This window comes from Mizuhopecten yessoensis, unplaced genomic scaffold (assembly GCF_002113885.1).
Source record: "Mizuhopecten yessoensis strain PY_sf001 unplaced genomic scaffold, ASM211388v2 scaffold10661, whole genome shotgun sequence".
In the NCBI taxonomy this organism is placed as follows: Eukaryota; Metazoa; Mollusca; class Bivalvia; order Pectinida; family Pectinidae; genus Mizuhopecten; species Mizuhopecten yessoensis.
The window spans coordinates 367,122-388,362 of record NW_018408658.1 but is presented as its reverse complement, the minus strand read 5'-3'; the positions used below and the strand labels follow the sequence as shown (position 1 = coordinate 388,362).

The following is a 21,241-nucleotide window of genomic DNA, read 5'->3' as shown; positions in this document are numbered from 1 at the left end:
AGCATGCTACTGGCCAAATATCATCACCCTGAGCATTTTGGTTATTCAGAAGAAGTTGTTTATAGGTTTTTTAATACAATTGACCCCTGTGACCTTGAATATAATTGAAGGTCATTCATTTGAACAAACTTGTTAGCCCTTCACCCAAGCATGCTACTGGCCAAATATCATCTCCCTGGGCATTTTGGTTATTGAGAAGAAGATGTTTTAAGTTTTTGACATATTTGACCCCTGTGACCTTGAAAATAGGTGAAGGTCATTAATTTTAACAAACTTTGTAGCCCTTCATCCAAGTTTGATTCTGGCCAAATATCGACACCCTAGGCCTTTCGGTTATTAAGAAGAAGTCGTTTAAAGTAAAATATTGACACCGGACGGACAGACGACGGACGCCGCGCCACGGCATAAGCTCACTTGGCACTTCGTGCCAGGTGAGCTAAAAAACAATAAAACCACCTTATTCAATATCTAGCATGCAGATTTAAGACTGAAAAGTATTTGAAACTAGCACCTCTGATTCTAAACAAGGAAAATAAAGAAATTTTATTTTAGCACACAGACTCGATTGGGCCCCACCGTACAGCCCTCGGGGGAAGGGATGGCTCAAAATTTACAAAGTATCAAACTTTCAACTTAGAGTTATAATTCCAATCAAGTTACCCCCTCCTGCCCCAGGGGGAAACGCAAGACCCCAGGGTCATGAAATTCACAATTTTGGTAAAGCACCTTAAGCCCCTTCAATCTATGAAGAGTATTTGATTCTACCATATCTGGGTCTTGAGAAGAAGATTTTTGAAATTTCAGTCAATTCAACCCTTTAAGGCCCCACCCATCAGCCCCGGGGGGTCAGTCAGGGCTGATATGTGCATACCATATATCAAACTGCTATCCAATACTGATAATTCTAACCCAAATTGAATTACTTCCAATGGCAATTTACAAATGTTAGTCTAAAATGTGATTTCCCTATGTAAACTAAAATAAAGTTTACCCCCTCCCCAGGGGGAAACATGACACCCCAGGGTCATGAAATTCACAATATTGGTAAAGCACCTTAAGACCCTTCCATCTATGAAGAGTATTTGATTCTACCATATCTGGGTATTGAGAAGAAGATTTTTGAAATTTTAGTCAATTTTACCCTTTTTGGCCCCGCCCCTCAGGCCCCTGGGGGCTGGGGACCACATAATTCACAATTTTAGTTGACCTTTGGCCATGGAAGGTTTCTGCAAAATTTCATTGAAATTGGTTCAGGGGTTTTGGAGAAGAAGTTGAAAATGTAAATTGTTTACGGACGCACGCCGGATGCTGGACGCCGGACAAAAGGCGATCGCAATAGGTCACTTGAGACTTTGTCTCAGGTGACCTAAAAAATCTTTAAACAACTTCTTCTGAATAACTAAGAGACCTAGGGTAATGATATTTGGCAAATAACATGCTGGAATGAAGGGCTACCAAGTTTGTTCAAATGAAAGACCTTGACCAACTTTCAAGGTCACAGGGGTCAAATGTCTTAAAATCTTCTAACAACTTCTTCTCAATAACCAAAAGGCCCAGGGTAATGATATTTGGCAAGTTACATGCTTGGATGAAGGGCTACCAAGTTTGTTCGAATGAAAGACCTTGACCAACTTTCCAGGTCACAGGGGTCAAATGTCTTAAAATCTTCAAACAACTTCTTCTCAATAACCAAAAGGCCCAGGGTACTGATATTGGGCCTGAAGCATGCTGGGATAAAGGGCTACCAAGTTTGTTCAAATGAATGACCTTGACTCACTTTCAAGGTCACATGGGAAAAAGTTGTTAAAATCTTCAAACAACTTCTTCTCAATAACCAAAAGGCCCAGGGTACTGATATTGGGCCTGTAGCATGCACGGATGAAGGGCTACCAAGTTTGTTCAAATGAATGACCTTGACTCACTTTCAAGGTCACATGGGAAAAAGTTGTTAAAATCTTCAAACAACTTCTTCTCAATAACCAAAAGGCCCAGGGTACTGATATTGGGCCTGTAGCATGCACGGATGAAGGGCTACCAAGTTTGTTCAAATGAATGACCTCGACTTATATTCCAGGTCACAGGGGTCAAATATGTTAAAATCTTCTAACAACTTCTTCTCAATAACCAAAAGCCCCAGGGTACTGATATTGGGCCTGTAGCATGTTTGGATGAAGGGCTACCAAGTTTGTTCAAAGGAATGACCTTGACCCACTTTCAAACTAATGCCCTTGCAAATTGTTGGACATTCAAGGTCACAGGCTTCATATGTTTAAATCTTTTTAGGTTTTTATTAATCAAACACTGATATTTTGTTTGTAGCTGTATTTTAGTCAACTTTTAAAATTACAAGTGTGATATTAATACCAGGTGAGCAATACAGGCCCATTGGGCCTCTTGTTTTACAGTACAATCTCTTTACTAGTTTTGTAAATTAATCACACAGGACTCCTCACTTATGGTAAAAGAGACCCTGAATATCGTTGTCCACAAATTGTGCTTTCAGGATTATCCCCGACATGCAGTTAAGAAGCTACCAAGCTGGATGAGAGGTAGACTTGATTTACAAGGTTTTAATTAACATGCCAACATTACACTGAATACACTGTAAAAATATCCTACTTCTGTTAAGTTAAAGCCTGTTGACATCAGCTTTACCAATACCTTGGAATCGAGGCTAGCAATTTCCTGCTGACTCTGTGTTGACAACAGGAACGAGTTCATCTGCTGTTTCAGCGTATCATCCTTCAACAAGAATAATCGAGCAATCTTTAATGTGCGTGTGTGAAAATTTCAAATTGTAATAAAACCTGTGACTTTATAAATGCACTTTCAAGAACAAAACAAAATTTTCTTTTCATGTCTTTCATTGAAACAAACAGAATACACAAACTGTCCAGGGGTTACTTATACAAGTTACCTTACACATTAACAATGTCTACCCAAATTTGGTTTCTAGATTTTTATTATTGTGAACTTCATTGATTTTCACAACATTCAAACTTTAAAAAATTTATCTCAAAGAAAATTTGAACTGATAAAAACTGCTAAATATATATATACAAACATACACAAAAAAACAGGATTTTTTTTGCTTTCTTACTTTTTTTAAGTAGTTTGAATATTATTATTTTTAAAATGTAATTTGATGCTTGTTTCTGAAAATTTAGAAATTGACTTACAACTTCCACTTCAATATCGTAACAGGCAGTCTTCCTGGAGTCTGGCCCCTCCACACTAAAACATAGAGACACAGGTGTCTAACTTTTACATCAATAAGCTCTCATCTCAGAAAACAGTTCTTAACAGTCTCATTAAGTGATTCTTATACTTTACCTTTACATAGAGTTTGATAAAAATCATTTAAGAAATGATGGAGGCACGGTGGTCTAGATGTAGGATGCCGAGCTCGTGACCGAAGGGTTGCGGGTATGATTTACGGCATGGCACTGTGTTGTATCTTTGAGCAAGATACTTTACTCAGCTGTAAATGAGTATGTGGTTGGGCAGTGCTAGAAATGTTGAATGCTAGCTGTTAGCGCCGAAATGGCAACTTCGGCTGTATGCTGCCAAGGGAGGTGAGAAAGGTATTGGCTGGTTGCAAAGGCCCTATAACCACGGATAGTAATTTGTGAACCGCTTTGAGACGACCTACGAACTAGGTTGTGATAAATCGGTATATAAGAACCTCTTATTATTATCATTATTATTATTATTAAAATAAATATGGTAGCATGGTGACACTGACAGGACAATCACACTATTTGAACCATACAATGATGGGGACATAAAACAGGACATATTACCACTATTGTTTTTCCACAAGGAAAATCTATTATAATAATTTAAATAACAGATTTTCCTTGTCTATTTTTCTATTTAAATAGAGGAACTGCAGGTCTTAATGTTTTGGTCAAAATCTGCAAAGCCATTCTAGTTTGCCCGTTCCTTGCATGTAGTGTAGACATCCACTGTTATTCTATTCAATATAATTGTCTTGTGGCCCCTTTCGCATATCTGGTCCAACCAGTTGAAACGGTTGAACCTGAAAGAAAAATGACAGGCACAGATCTGAACTGTGGCTGACCTCAGGAGTATTCGGCATGTGCAGATTGACGGTTTAAGATGTGCCAGACAGAAACTAAAATGCTGACTTATGCTAGTTTGTGTTAATTCTTCATGAAACTGTGTCAAGCCACTTGTAGATTTTAAGATACCTTATATAATTTAGCGGACGCGTGTAAAAAGGACAGATTATATTCTTGATATATTGTTATTTATTCTCCGAAACTGTGCATTTGTTTTAGCTCTGCCTATGGTTCGGTCCATGTGCATTCGTTTATCGTACAATATTTCTGTGCCACCTGAACCGTTTCAACCGGGATACGCAAATGAAGCCTTGATCATAGCCTGCATTTGAACTGAACATGTCACTGGTCTGTTGTATCTTACACAATGACATGGTTGATAACTATAGGATCTGGTGGCATCAGGAGACTGTGCAACTTCCCTGGAATCTCCGCAAACTTCATCCTCGAACTATCAAATATCTAAAATATTAACAAAATTGCTTACTGTTAGGAGTGAAACACACCATAAATTCTGCTCAATGGTAACTTTTATATTGTAACATGTTCAATAATAACATGATGTCTTACTATTAACAATTTAGCTTCCAATGATAACACTATTTGCAGACATTGACTGTTTGACAATTTTTACATTCGGAGCTTCATCTTAAATACTGAAAATATAATTGTAATTGTATTACCAGACTCCATGTATAATAAACTTATTGTGTCCTTGTCCTGGGTATTAATACTGGTACTGCACTTCAGGCTTTTCCAAATTTCACACTTTAGGCAAAAAGGGCTGTTTACAAAATGACCGATTTTACAAATGAAGTATGCTTATAAATAAGAATGGACGCATCACTGGTAATAATCTAGATTTACAGATATGAACTTACTTGTTCCAGGTACTTGTCACAGTTGATGAACTCTCGCTCGTGAGGATCCTGAAGCTTGTGTGTTTTGATGTACTGCCAGAGAGCGTTAATGATGACTGGGCGAGTCTGTGTGTGGACACCCAGTAACCTGGCCAGACGCTGGTCCAACTTGAATTGAGGTGGCTACAACAAACATGAGAAAATATCAAAGTCTGATTTAATACCAAATGCTGGTTCAATATACACTTAGCATGCACCTATATCATACAGTAAAAACAAATTTGGTTTGGTAGGTTAAATATCCTATTAAAAGGACATGCCTCCATTTATGCAATGTATGCATATGTGCCGGAGGCAATATGTTGGTGCATTTGCCTCTTTGTGATGGTGCAGATCTGATGACGATTTTGCAGAGCTACCTCACTGAAATACCACGCCTAAGGCATCAAGCACAGACAACAGTTGACAAGTCGTTTTACTTTCTCTAAATGTTGAATATTCAGTAGGGAATAACACTACCATATTTTAAGCACTTCAGTCATATGTCCTGAGTAAAATAAATATTGGGAGGCTTCAGGTTCTGTTGAATTGGCAATAATATACTATCCGATAGTCACAAAAGTACAGACAATAAGAATACATGTACCTTCTAGCCCACATATCATCTTAGTTCAGATTTTTACAAACTTTGATTTTTACTTACCTAAGGAATGTTAATGAAACCAGTACCTGACACTGGACCAACATTAACTAAGGGGACCACAGTATATAACCAAATACAACCACATTCAACTGCCCACAGCCAAGTGTTTATCAACCTTAAAGCTCATCATTATCACATCAGCTCTAGAACTTTTCTCAGATTTTTTTAAAAAACTTTTATCTTTCCAGGATACAATATCATACAAATCCTAAGTTTTAGACAAAAGTTTTAGTTTTATGCATTTTTTTGTGTCAAAGACTAGTTAACTTATTCGCTCTTAAAATGTACGTATATAATATCCCCTAAAAAATCAATTCCTCATTCACATTACTAATGAATCAATATATATATGTAGTAGACCATACCTGGTAGTCCAGCATGAGGAGAACGGTACATTTCACATTCTGGTCGCCTGGACGTTTCACCTGGAATCCGTCTGTTTCCTGCGTCGTCGGTGTCCTGTGCCACTATTTAAAAAAGAATTGCTCATCTTGATATCTCTCACACAAACAATTCAATTTCTTTTACTTTACGCCATGTTTACATACGTGACTCACATTTAGCCAAATAGTTTTGGGATCGGTACTATGGCACACAGATCTTACCTCCACTAGATGATTGTCTGGTCCATACAAGTCCTTGTCCAACTCAATCACCAGACTTTTGAAGAAGGAAGAAAACTTTCGTTTCACCTTGGCAGGGTCACTTCCAAGCTTGGCACTCATGGACTAAAATATGGAAACGAGTTTGTGGATATTTTCAATTTCCTTTCAAAATAAGAAAACTTATTTTGCAGTAAACAGAACTTTTCCAATATCAAAATGACAGAAATAGGCCAGCTTCTTGGGTTTTTTGAAATATGATCTGTTAATTCAGAATTACTATAAAAATATCAATATTTGCATTTTCTTATTAAGCCACAAATATTCTAGTAGTCTTTTTCATATGACATATCATTTTTTTTCTTTTTTCCCCCCAAAAGAATATCTTTCAAATATTGTCAAGTGCAGAGGATGAAAAACTAATAATGATTGACCATTATGCCGCTAATAGGTAGGTTTAATCAACTTCTGGAACTAAAGAATGTAAATTGAGCAGTCCTGACTTACATCTTCAAGAAGACGCCCTTCTACTCGCAGCTCCCATGATGCAACAGATTCCTCTCCATCCTGCAGAATAAAGTGATAGTTCAAATCAACTGCTAGTTAATATAATAATATTGTCGCCATTTAGTTCAAATATACAAGAGGAAAATTAGCAATTGAAATAAAATTCAAATAGTTAACTAAAGAACTGTCAGGTGTGTTTTTTTTCTTTTTTCTTTCTTTTAGCTAAGGGGCTAAAAATAGGAATTTTCTATTGTTTACAGAAAAGACAGCAGATGGATAATCTTCGAGTTCTACAAAGTTTATATAACACCGACTATTTCATCTACTGAGCTGTAAAAATAGTGCCAGGACGTTGATGTCTTAACAGAAAACATTTGTTCAAACAGAAACTAGTGTAAGGTTGATGGGTCACATGACTGAAATGATTTTGTTATAGATCACATTCAAAAACTATATAGTTACCTCCCCTTCTGCCTTTACTGGGTAGAATGTGTTGGAAATGAAAATGCGTAGTTTTCTTTTTTGCTGAAACATAACAAAAAATAAATTTATCAATACAAAAACATCACAATTCAAGTCATTTAATGAAATCATATTATTCAAAAATACATTTTAATTATTTTGAATTGTTTTTCTTTCTTGTGCAAGTAACACATTAGTTGGGTCTGTCAGATTTTCTTATCTGCTTTACTTGTAGCTTACATTCATTAGTCGTTTGAGAGCCTCCTGTCTCTTGTACTTGTAGCTTAACCTTCATTAGTCGTTTGAGAGCCTCCTGTCTGCTGTACCCGTAGCTTACCTTCATTGGTCGTTTGAGAGCTTCCTGGATGTCCAGTCTCTTTCTCATAATTGTGGTATCCAGTTTTCTCTCAAAGGCCAGCAGATCCATATAAGCTTGTGACTCCGGCACCAAGTCTCTTACCTAAAGGGAAGGCAACAATGTCAAAGGTCAAATTACTTCACATTTCATGTCAGCCTTGAGCAAGTGCAATCATATAGGTTTAAATCAACAGCGTAAATATTAATTAGTCAGTGCAAGGTTATCAATTGGATACCACAAGCATACAGTGACAAACAAAGAATTGACTTGGACTCTGAATTAAGATAACAGGTCCATTGACAGGAGTTTTAACCCTCCAATTTTCATGGAAAATGTTACTTGACTTATATTTCCTCCAACAAATTTCCGTCAAAACTGGCAGTTCTCATTGTTGGTTTCGAGTTGTAACAGATATATATCCTAAGTGATATAAGTGTGTGTGTTGAGCAATAGATTAAATAAGACTCAATGTGTGTTTAATAAATTTTCAGTGATAATAATGACTCCTCCTCCGACGATCATTCAGACAGAATTTTTGTGTTTGACACCTATTTTAACATACACTGGTACACGAGAGATAGTTAACATTTGTTTAACCCTGAGATATTGCTTCCTTACACCGGACCTCTCTACCTACTTACACAGTATGACACGAGAGTACATCAAATCACTTACTCTTTGTGGAAGAATTTTATCAGCAACTTTCTTTTTCTTCTTCCTAAATTCAAAGAAACAAAGTGTAAGTTACGAAATGTAAGCAGAGATGTCAAGCATACAGATTTCAATACAAACCTTATGTTTTTCATAATACGTTTCAAGTCTCAACTGTATTTTTGTGACTTTTTTTTTCAACCTTGAATTTTCATGTTTTTCTTTATAAGAAAAATGAACTCAATGTACATGTTCTTATTTCTTAAATTGTCGTACTACAGTACCCGCTGTCTAGACCCCAATCAACATACAAGAATGTCAAAAGTTAAATAGAGGCAATGGTTTCACAGTATGTACAAGGAAGATTGTTCTCTTATAATCATATGTGTATATATACCAAGTATTAATATAATTATTATTCAAAACAAAATACATCTGTTCTGTAATAAAAGAAATGTAGCGATTAAATGACACTAGTTCACAGTATAGGTATAATGTATCATTACAAATATAGTTCCATATTTAGTATAGCATGCTCTTTCAAGTTGTTCTTACGTCTTCATGTGCTGGGCTGCTCGAGGGTCTGGGGGCCGCTTCCTATCCATGGGTCCCTGCATACCTGGTGGCCCCGGGGGTGGGGGCATTCCTGGGGACATACCTGGTCGCATACCTAGGAAGCAACAGTCCACATATGAGTATTGCTGTATACATATGATCATGAGCAGACAGTTATTTAAACAACATTCACCTTTAATGTTACAGTATATAGTACTACAGTGATCAAGAACCTGCAAAAAAAAAAAAAAAAGGACAATAACAGACAAGATATCTCCCATTCTACATGTATTTTGTACTTGTGATATATATTATTATCAACTTTCAACAATAAAACATTTTTCATCAGCAATAAATTATCAAGAAACTACACAAACCTTCAGTAAAATAGTATTATAGGAATAATTTTACCGTATTTGACTCGATAAGTGCCCCTAAGAATGTATATGTACTGTCTCATCCAAATGTCCGAACTGTTCGCCATAATTTACAGTTGGAAAACTCTAAGTGTCTATGATGATTTTTTAAAAAGTTTGGGAAGTTTGTTTGATTCTTCTAATTTCCTTCAATTAGAAATGCTTATTGGGTCAAATACCACAATATTCCCAAACAAGATCTTACATAGGCATACTGTAATTATAATTATGACATAGACTCAATTCAAGATCACGAGATTGAAAAAAGAAATTCACAGCAATAAATTTATAAAAAATCTTATATTTATTTATTGCTGGAATCTTTCTAGTGTTTATTATGAAAGTTTAGATTCAGTTTAAAAATATATAATATACAATTGTTTTATGGCTATTTGGGGAACAGTCAAAACTATCATCCCGAGGTAGGGGGATCCCCCTGGAAGCCCTGGCAAACAGGTCCTACCGAGGGATGGCAGTTTTGACAGTTTCCCTAATAGCATTGAAACAATTGCTTTATTACCAAATAGATATTTTAGTATCAATGCTGAGGTCAAACACACACTTTTAACGACCCCTATCAAGGGGAAATTTCTGCGCATCGAATTCACGCTGGGTAACAGTTCGCTCTGACCGGGAAAACAGTTTTGGCTGTTTCACCCCTGCAGCCAAAGTTGGACAAAAAGCCAGAAACAGTCAAAAATTACTAATTCTTATTTATATAGACTATTGGGTAATAATATCAAATACTCTTAATATTGACCATCAAACTGGAACGAAAGCAGGAGTTAATGTGACTATCACTCTCATGCAACTACAATATAAAACTGTGATCACTTATCACTAAGTTAAAAAAAAAAAACAGTTTTTTCTAATGAGATACATAGAAAACATATGCTAGCCAGGAGCTAGGGGTCGCCAATGGAAATTTAAATTTCTTTGTATGTTTATTTCATAACACAGCACTACTACAGTACATCTGATACAAGTCCAACATACTTCACTGGACATTCATTCAGTGCATGCTTATCCTGTTTAGGTTCTGAAATAAAACTGTAAGCCAAAGGCTAACTAATACCCCCGCTGCTATATAAACCAGAACTGTAAGCCAAAGGTTAACTAATACCCCCGCTGCTATATAAACCAGAACTGTAAGTTAAAGGCTTACTAAGGCAAAGCATTGCACAGCAATCCAGTCTCCCACCAGTAACAAGTATTTCGCATAAAGGGGCATGACTCCATCAAAAAGGGTCGAAATCCCAAATTAAAATGCCGGTGCACAACTACATAAGATACTGATCATTCTTGCAAGGTTTCAATGATATCCACCTGTTAGTTTAGGAGGAGTTTTACCGGACAAGTTACTGTGGACGACAGACAGACATCCAGACAGGGTGATTCCAGTATACCCCCCCCCCCCCCTCCCCCACTAACTTCGTTGTGGGGGTATACAAATAAATCTGCTTTATCTGACTGAAAATTTTCATAAGAGGTGACTAATGAGAGGGCCTATACAGAATTGGGGTTGGGCGAGTTGTTCTATAAGGGGTCACTGTAGAAAACCAACTTGATCTGCTTCACCCATTTAAATGAGACCTCTATATTTTCATTTCCGCCTATCATGTATACTGCTAACCTAATTTTCCATTCTTTTCTGCAGTCTTTCATCAAGCATCTGTCTTTTTATATCTATATGACCGATAATGTTACGAGAATGTTAACCCCCGCACAAACAAAGCAAACCCATGCTTAGGAATAAATCCAAATTCATTATTACCTAGTACTATTGTTGAGATCCAAAATTGATTACCTTAAGCTTGCTCGGGTAGAAAATAAGGAGGGGAACTGATGAAAACTAGATAGGTATGTAGTGCTAATCCATTAAGTACCTACTGGTATATTTCTCAACATTTTCTTCAGGTTGGTAAGTATGGATTATGAAAAGTTCTTTTTTACACAATCGATAATGTGATTGACTGGGATAACTCCAAAGTTTTGGACAGAGAGAGCAATCTGTTCAAGGGACAGATAAAGGAAGTCATCTGGATACGCCGCAGTGGGCCAGTTCTAAATCGAGATGAGGGGGCTCAAAGACTCTCGCACATCTATGGCCAAGAATTAAACAAAGCGTAGCTGCATCGAGTCATTTCGGTACATATATATCAACTATTGTACATACGCTTACAGCGTAGCTGAAATCGACATCGATTTTGTGGACAACTCGTACACATTTTACACCTTTGTGTGCATACACTTCAGTGGTCATTTGTCTGATGAAGGTGACAGCATACATATCGTACTAGTCATCGAAACGTCACATTGAACATTTTATTGGTTGTGTAAAAAAGAACTTTTCATAATCTATTGGTATATTGTATTAAACTGGTCATCCCACAGGCTAATAGTATAATACCATACATACCAGTAAATTACACGGACTCTCTCAATGCAGTATTTCAAATACACAATACAAACATCTATGGTCAGCACTAAAAGCAAATTTAGTCAGCCAGTCAGAAATGATAGGCCTGCATTAACGATCAGAAACACAACCTGCTTGGGTAAAATCTATAACATGCACATAGAGGCGCCCTGTTATATTTCGCTTGGTCACAGAATATTAAATCCTGCAGCTTTATATTTTTTAATTGATGTTGGAAGTATCAAAAAGCAAAATTGCAAGAAAATATGTTAATTACAGGACATTGGATCCCTTTAAAAACTATTATGGTTACAATTTAGGAATAAATATAGAAAAATACAATTTAATTTGTTTGATCAATTTAGCTTTTTCAACATTGTCACATTTTTCTTCTCCCAAAGACTTGGCCTACAGCAATCCAGAAATCGTTCATAATAACAATAATGACTTCTGGAGAAGTACAGTGACCAGAGTCCACATTCAAAAACTTTTTTTTCTTCATATTACAAATTTCTCAACCATAAATGGCCAGTCATACTGAAATAAATTAGTTTTATAAGAAACTAAAAACACTAAAATAATAAACAACTAAAAGGCAAAACAAAAATACAAAGACATGATAAGCTTTAGCTTAATCCTTTCTAAAATATTTGTGGTCAAATTTTTGCAATCTTTTCTGCAACAAGTCTGGCTTATATGTTAAAGCATAATAACATACTAAACGTCCAACCTAGCTACAGCTGCTGGCGTCTACAACTCCCTGGATCACATGCACCATAAATGTCTGGCAGTTCTGCTAGGACACCTTGAATAGGGGAAAATTTACATCTGCCAACAGCCTTATTTAATTTCTTGTTAAAAACTGCATATACAATGTACATAGAAGGTTTTTTATCAATTAATTATCTGATGTGGTAATGCAACTTTGCAAAAAAAAAAAAAAAAAAAAATCCTATAATTCAAAGCCAGATTTTTTTCTAACCTTCATTTAAAAAGATGTCTGAACCCCACTAAGAAAGGGAGTTGATTTTTTTTTCAAAGTGAGTTTATAATACATAACAAGGAAAATCACTGGATCTGTGCATGCAGTTGTATTACTATAGGGACAACTCTAAACAGCCAATGAAGCGGGGAGCATCCTTAGCGCTGTATATATATATATATATACTCACATTGTGAGTCACCTTTGACCTTTCCACCTGCTGGAAAATCACAAGGTCAAGGTCATGACTTAAGGTGATAACGGTAATCAAAACCACTTTAAGTGATCATGATCAGTATTAAGCAGTTTTGAGATTCTTTTTATAATTAATATCTCTACAAATACATGTTACCATAAAAACTAATGACAATATCTCCAATATTACTTATATAATAATGATAAATTGATTCAACATACGAAATATATACAAAATTGCATGCATTAATGTAACACTGATTAATGTTATTAAATATTATGTGATATCAATAAATGGCAATCAAATATCACTAAAGGAGATAACTCTTACATAATCTAGCCATACGATAATACAAGATTATCTAGGTGTAGAGCCTTACTCCGATCCTAAAGGCTATATAATGTTATAATTCACTTCCAATGGTAAAGTTAAGGTAGATTGTCTCATGCCAGCATTCTATGGTATACCTTCAACAAAGAAGAGTTCCAATTTGTCTACAATTTTCAGATTTACTAAAGGCTATATATGTTACAATTCACTTCCAATGGTAAAGTTAAGGTATATTGTCTCATGCCAGCATTCTATGGTATACCTTCAACAAAGAAGAGTTCCAATTTGTCTACAATTTTCTGATTTACTATATTTTCCTTTTTCACAAAAAAAATCTTTACATCTTATAAAGATTTAATTCCTGTCAACTTGAAAGGGAAATTTCCTGACATCTTGATTATAAAGCGAGGGGCTTAATCACTGCACCACTGGTCATGCTAAATGTATTTGTTATGTTGAAACTTTTACACAACGTTAATAGGAATAACTTCGAACTGATGCAACTCCCTAAAAATGTCCACAAACCAGCTCAATATATAAAGAAGAAATTACAAATTTAACAAGACAATAACTTTGAAGACCTGTATACAATAGAATAGTGGTGGGGCGATCTGCCTTAACATAAATATAATACTGTTTCGGTTCTAATAACAGCCCATGCTCTAATAATCATCATCCTTTCTATTTGGAGCAAAAATTAAAAAAAAATTCATGTTTTGGTATTTTCCAAATTCTGAAGATATTCCCCCTTTTTTCGTTTTATCACATGTTTTAATAATATAATAGCCTGAGCTATTATTAGAATCAATACTGTATTATACATGTAAAGAAAATAAAACAAGTATACAACCTTACGCCTACAGAATATATACTTATAACGGTACATGATATATATCTGTATCAACTTCAAGTGGATATATATAATTTTAGCCATGCTTAATAGCCCTTAGACAAAGGGTACCAGTCCACCAGTTATATGTACAGACAATTTCCACTTAAGAGTTTTTTGCTGACTTGAGTATTCTCCCTAAGCTTTCTATTGAAGATGAATCATCATAAATGAACGCTTTTCCTCGCATAGAGCTACTTCCCTTTGTATCGTATTCATCTTTCATTTTGATACCTTGCACTTTGTAGGAGTGAGTCTATAGGTCCCAAGCTCAACCCCAGAATTCCTGGGTTTTTTTATTACCTTAACCTTAGTTTCCAAATATTCAAATTTCTAGCAACTGTTATTTTAAAAACACATCACATATTTTATATGGAATACACCTGAAGAAAATAACTTAAGCATAAAATTACTTATAATAGATCCCAAGACAATCACTTATTTCCACACAATGGTACTGTTTACCATATATGTTATATGTAGCTACTGCTTACATCACATACAGCCTTAACATGCTGCAGACTGAATGTTTACTGCAGTCAGGAAGAATACATGTAATAACATCACCTAAAGACACGAAATCCTGATATAATGTATTGGCAACCCCAAATTTTAAGTTAACAAATTTTATTCTTTTTTTCTTTTTTTTCATTTTAACAAGTTTTATTATATATATATATTAACATTGTTATATAGTTAAAACAAGACACAATTTTAAGCATTAAAAGACTGTCTGCAGCAATACAGGATATGCATGAAATTCAGAAATTGAATCAACATATATATACATAAGCAACAATGTTTATGTTTCCGGCACTGCAACAACTATGTTTACAGGAAATAATATGAGAACAATACAAAATATACCCTGTTGATAATATTACATATGTAAAATCTACAATTTAAGTTCTTCAGCATACCAGCTGTTTAACCTAAAATCATGCATTTTTTAATCCATTTTCATAAAATTAAGATTTCAAAATTAAAACATAATAATATTTACGATGAAGATAAAACAAGCTATTTCAAGTTAAAAAAAATATACTTTTAAATCAACAATCTTTTCTGCACATCATGCAAGGCATACACAAATTAAACTACGACAGCCATAGCACACCTGCGCTTTCTCAGCTAAACTTCAATGTAAGAAGTCTTAGAATCCACACAAACATGTGTGCAGTTCTATAGATGAACAAATGATGGACAAATAAACTGCATACAGTTAAAAAACCAAAGTATGACTACTATTCCGGAATGTTTATATTATTACTAAATGTATGGAAATAAAAATTCTAATTAATAACTAAAAATATGGGTAATTAATTGACAGGGGTAAATGTGCGTGATAGAGATAATCGTATTTAGACTTGCCTACCTATTGGCAGTGCTCCTCATATATAGCAAGCTTTAATAATGTTGTATTCATTCTAAATATATAAAGATGCGTCAAGCTGGAACAACACACCAGAAAGTTGATTTTAACCCTTTCACCCCTATGTAACTTTAGTAGACTCTACCATGCACTGATCGCGATGAGTCCATTATGGTCTACAGTGGTGACAGGATTAATTCATTTTTATTACTGGGATAGCAAGATGAAGTCTTCAAGCACCCAATAACATGTGTTTAAAAGTTGTATTGGTCACAAGTTAATTATTTTTTTATAAGAAACTGGACATTTGAAAAAAGAGCGTATAATCTTTGAAATCAGGAAGGAAAAAAAAAATTTTACACAAGAAAATCCAAATGAAACTGCTCAATCAGAGCCTTTCTTGTGTTGACATAATTTGTGGTCACAAGCCAATTGACGTCCAATGGTCTTGTACATCATTAAAACAATGGTAAAATTCGAGAAAAATGTGGAGCTTTTAGAAAAGTCATTAAAGATATTGCTTACTGGACAAAGAGACTTACACATAACATAATTTAAGCAGGAATTGTCTACCAATGTATGATTCTGTTTTTAAGATAAATCAAGCATTTTAACATCCACCCCAAACCGCCTCGAATTGACGGACCCACAATTCAGCAAGAAAATCAGGTCATATTTGTGAACTTTCTCGAAGCTCCTAAACCTTGTTATTGAGACTACAGCTAGGTACACTATAAGATTTATCGGGCTGCAATTTGTATGCTGGTCACTGCCATAATTTCTTCTCTATAACAGCTTCTATCTTATACAGTACTTTAATTTTTTGCAGGAAAATGAAAATCTAAACTTACCAGCTACTTGTTTTGAAACAATAGCCTACCAATTGTAAATACAATGTATGACATGTTTTAGCAGGAACAAACAAGGCTTCACTCTGTCTACCGAGTGTCGGACCGCAGACTACGGCAGCTTTACGATCAGGCAAGCTCATACTTACTGGCCTTGCTGGTGGGGGGCACAGATTGTCCTGTGTCATATAAGGGATGAAAGCACATGTCAACATCACGTAAAAAAATATGCTTGAAAAAATTTGCAAAAAATCCACACCCCCAAAATACGATATTTGCTGAAATAAAATAGTTTTCGCAATGTATCAAAATTTCTCAGTTTGTTTATATTAAATAACCGATGTGATACAGAGAGTAACATAGGGTCCAGGTCAGTGTGTTCTGGCATTACTGGAAAAAATACCTGTTCACAAATTCAAGAGTTTCAAATAAAATTTTATGAAGAACAAGGTTATATAATGTACCAATTTAAAATAATATCTTTTCATTTTCAATTAAGTGTAGTATATAACTGATACATGAATGACTATAACACATCAGAGATTTAAGATTAAAACCCATTCAGCAATTGAAGGACTGTAAAATATTGTATGTAATTAACCCCTTCATCTGTTTTATCTGTTAGAGAAAATCTGACAGTATATATAGCTATTAATTATAGATCAGTGATTTTTCTACTTCCGGCTTGTTTTAGGTAGAATCGGAATAAAAAGAAGCCTTCGGTTAACTCATTCACCCCTGAAGAAACATTTGAACTCTTCCAATTCAAAGGTTGGAATAGTTCATTATGAAATTTCAGGGGTCAATGAGTTAACTGCTGCTTCATACTGGAAATTTTACATTGAGACATTGATATGCAGCTTATGCTAGCAGAAAGTTCGATGATTTTGTCAGTGACTATATTTAGTCAGACATGGAGGATGGAAACATTACAAAGGTCACAAATATTTTTAAAGAGAAAGAATTGACTCATAAGAATTTAATTAATCAGATTATGGTAAGATGTAATTACTACCTAGGAAACTGACTCGTTCCAAACTTTGAATTTCACATAAAAACCTGGCTATATATAGAGAATCTAAATATTTCACACAACAGGCACAGAGAAAGAGTACACAGTGGTGTGAAAATTAAAGTAGACAAATATTTTGTTGACTTTGAAAGTTATCAAAGTAACAAAATATTCTACATACAGCTATTGAAAATTATTTGTTATTTGATCATGTGATCATTATACAAGAATTGCAAAAAGATTACCAAGTACAGGTGAACTCATTGGTTCTTATATATTAGGCAAATATTAGGCAAACAGTTTCAAAATAATGTGACAGCCCTTTATACATCAAAAATACTAAGGGCAAATTTCAGTACAATTCTATACTACCCCAAGACTTTAAAATATATCACTTCTGTACATCTATTGTTGGTTCAGTCTACGACGTTGATGCTAAAAAAACAAATTAAATTCTTTTGGTGGTAAACTGTAAACAAAACCCGAGTCCTGGTATGGGGGTGGGGTGTTTGTTTTATTGGTATGTATATATAGCCCTTACACATGTAATAATATTAACTCAAAGAAAACATATAGACATATTTACTTGACCTAAATGATAATGGAATAACTTCTCAAGAATGTATTTGAGTTGTTTTCTGTACAGCTGTATGTACTTTATTCAAAATACTTTACCTGCATATGGGTGCGGGGGCATGCCCCCATGCGGCGGTACCCCCATTCTTTGAGGTCCTCCAGGTCCCATCTGTTGTCCTGGGTACCCACCTGGCCTCGGACCCTGATAATTATACCAATTAGTTTCTATTATAATATAAATTACAACAGATTATTGAACAACACATACAGTTTGAAAGAATAATGCAATAATAGTATTTCAATTGCGTTACCATTTTTATATAATATGCCACGAGGATAATTTTCAGTACTGAAATGTACCTCTCCTCAGGACTTCCTACTTTTTCATTGTTATAAAATATTAAAGATTAAAAAGGAAGTAAAATTAAGGTCCTTAACCTATGGTCTGCTCTGCTGGTACATATAAAATATTTTGGATGTATACTGAAAAATTGAGAAGAATTGAAAGGAGTTTGCTCTTGAGTGGAAAACCAGTGCCCATTACATGAAACCGTTCTCATGCTCAAGCATGGATTCTGTGCTCAAACAAATTTTCTTATCACTTGCTTAATCATGTCAAACGATCAAAAAGTGAAATGTAAAAATTGAAACCAGTATTCAGCTTTAAATCTCTTCAATGTTTTTCCAAATCATTGACAAATTAAGATTTTTATTATTAATTTACATCGGGAACAAGAAATGCAGCTTGAGCACAAAATCCATGCTTGAGCATGAAAACGGTTTCATGAATACTGGCCCTAATGTCACTTGTCACAATACTTGGATGAATAAAAAAAAAATGAAAATGAAAAGAATAGCCATGAATAGCCATCTCCAGTTATTGGTTCCTATATATGGTTTATTTTGATCCATTTTCTTGTGATAATTGTCCATCTCACATATCTGTACGTATGTCTTTGATGATCCGCCATATTCCAAACAAACTCAATTTCCCCCATGTATGCTGGCCTCATTTTCAGAATGCTCAATGAGACTAACTCATCTGCATTAAGCTTGCCAGATCTTCAAATATACATCATACATTTAATATGTAAAAATACCACTACCACTGCCATACTATGCACTATTGCTGGTCACTGTAACTTATTTCTGGATAAAATTACAGACACAATCAAAGCCAATGTGATTTTTACACAAAATATTCTGAAGGTTTTCATGCTCAACAATCTGTTTTCTGTGAAATATTTGTTAACTGAACGATGAACGATTTTTACCAGGCTGTAGAGGTCTAGTGGATAGGTAAAAGATTACTATTAAATGTGGTCTGATCAAGTCTCATTGGTCTGGTCTCGTGGATCAGAGACTAGGGCCAGCACGGGTTACTGAGAACCTGGTTCAGTTCAGTTGATTATTATTGGCCACTACATACCCGATAACCATCCCAAATAAAGGTCAATATTCATTTATTTTCCCGTTTAGAAATGTTGCTCCTGACTGCCATTTTACAGACCTCGAAAACACTCTTGATCAATTATTCAGTCTATATGTTCTTGCTATTAATGTAACTTATCATTCACCGGCAACTAATATATAATCTTCTGTGTTCCAACCAGAAGTAATTTGCAGAAATATGTGCAAATAGTGTTGACAACATATGAGTGTAAAGTGAAACAACGAAAAATGTTCCAATCGGGAGGCTAGTGATATGAAGCTTATTCATAAAGATTTTGAGAATTTGCAATGTTTTACAACTGTATTTAAAAGACATAAGTATTGAGTTATCTTTGTTTAAGCATTTAGTGAATAAATAATCATACTTTATCAAAATATAGGGCCATTGGTGGCTGTAATTCATTTGAGGCCCTGCACTGAATACTTGTAGACTATATGTAACGTTTACACTTGTGGACTGATGATCGGTAATTTACACCTCAGTTGGGATTATGCTACAGAATTTAAGTCCTCAACTGAGATAACCTAGCTGGTCTAGATGCTAATAGTACAGTGATATTTACTGATATAAAAGCCATAATAGCCATGAGACCTGACTAAGGAGACCAGTCTCGCCAAATCTTGGAATCGGATCACTAAACCAGACCTGACAGTGTCCAGATCAGACCATGTTTTGTAGTACCTGGTATGCCTAGTGAATGAATACATCTTACTATTGACACTATTTCTAGCTTAGCTCAGTTGTATATATATATAATATAGATCTACAAGTTTATATACAAGTATGTTTATGAGGACCAATTTCCGAAATAATTAAAAATTAACAGTTTATCACACAACCCTCAAAATCTCATTAATCAATAGGGCTCTGTGTATACTCCACACAAGATTCACAAAAGATTAATCCAAACAAACCCCTTATTTTCAGTTATTCTGTGCACAAAACCCTTTTTTTATGGCACGATAGCATAATATTGTAGCCATTATGCTTGTAAATGTGTATGGGTATAAAATTTGTATGTGCTATTTGTGTTGCTTCGCTTTTATTTTGTGTATATTGTATGTGTTGCTTATAATTCATCGTTTTATTTCTTGTAATTTCCATTCAAATCTGGTTTGTATGTTTCCTAAGCAATCTGTGCTATTTATATATGGTTGTATTTACTTATATGTGCTGTAATTATGTAATTTGTTGAAGACATTGTGTGATAAGTGTGGCTTTCCAAAATGTTTTAATTTATCTAGGAATTTATAATTAATCATGATCATCAAAGATGGGGCACTGTAGCCACCTTGTTTTGACTGTTTGCCTATTTTTTTTACCCAAATGAATGTGCCAAAAGTTATTCACCTGAAATTTTCATTTTGGAACCACACTACCTATCTTTTATATGTTTATCAATGTGTGTGTGTTTAACAACTTGTCATAGGTTTGCATGCTTGTTATGTTTGAGATAATGGTACATCCGTTTTATTTTGTTATATAGTCGGTTGTAAAAGTCTTCCATAGGCTTGTGTTGCCTTGTTTAACCATGTACCAACTTTTAAATAAAATTTACTTGAACTTAAACTTGTTGTTTGGATCAGAAGAGTGAAGTGGGCTGTTTTTTATGTGGTACTCCCTGTAAAATTCTATGCAGGATTTCTATCCAGTGAGGTGGGTGTATCAAGAAGAAATGGAATTATCAGCATCCGAATGCTCCAGTCACTACTAAAACAGATCTGTACGACAGATAAAATGTACAGCAAAATGACTACGACATGACACTCTATGCCTGTTTCCTCGTTCACTCGCCAAAAATGTTGCCAATATTTAGAACAGTAACAGTACACGTTTATCATTCTGTTCAGAATTGTGAAAAAGGGGTAAACGACATGGTATTAAAGTCCATGTGAGATGGATATGTGGTTATAGACCCCTCACCCCACGCACCGACATATTAGATACAGAACTAAAGAGACCCCC

At 34.9% G+C, this 21,241-nt stretch overlaps 1 protein-coding gene across 4 annotated transcripts in view; it reads right to left on the bottom strand.

Moving 5' to 3' along the window:
- Nucleotides 1-21,241, bottom strand: part of LOC110461780 (SWI/SNF-related matrix-associated actin-dependent regulator of chromatin subfamily D member 1-like) — a 26,985-nt gene that overhangs the window by 5,419 nt on the left and 325 nt on the right. The window contains exons 2-15 of one of the 4 annotated variants that reach the window (XM_021515436.1): nt 17,923-18,025; nt 16,385-16,414; nt 12,791-12,820; nt 8,784-8,898; nt 8,253-8,295; nt 7,557-7,679; nt 7,220-7,282; nt 6,758-6,817; nt 6,254-6,376; nt 6,014-6,115; nt 4,967-5,128; nt 4,450-4,547; nt 3,180-3,234; nt 2,620-2,742 (exon numbers count right to left, since the gene is read on the bottom strand). In XM_021515436.1, the coding sequence (XP_021371111.1) occupies nt 2,620-2,742; nt 3,180-3,234; nt 4,450-4,547; nt 4,967-5,128; nt 6,014-6,115; nt 6,254-6,376; nt 6,758-6,817; nt 7,220-7,282; nt 7,557-7,679; nt 8,253-8,295; nt 8,784-8,898; nt 12,791-12,820; nt 16,385-16,414; nt 17,923-18,025 (1,230 nt within the window). The remainder of the gene's footprint in view (nt 1-2,619; nt 2,743-3,179; nt 3,235-4,449; nt 4,548-4,966; nt 5,129-6,013; nt 6,116-6,253; nt 6,377-6,757; nt 6,818-7,219; nt 7,283-7,556; nt 7,680-8,252; nt 8,296-8,783; nt 8,899-12,790; nt 12,821-16,384; nt 16,415-17,922; nt 18,026-21,241) is intronic. The other 3 variants (XM_021515438.1, XM_021515437.1, XM_021515439.1) reach the window with 3 other exon arrangements.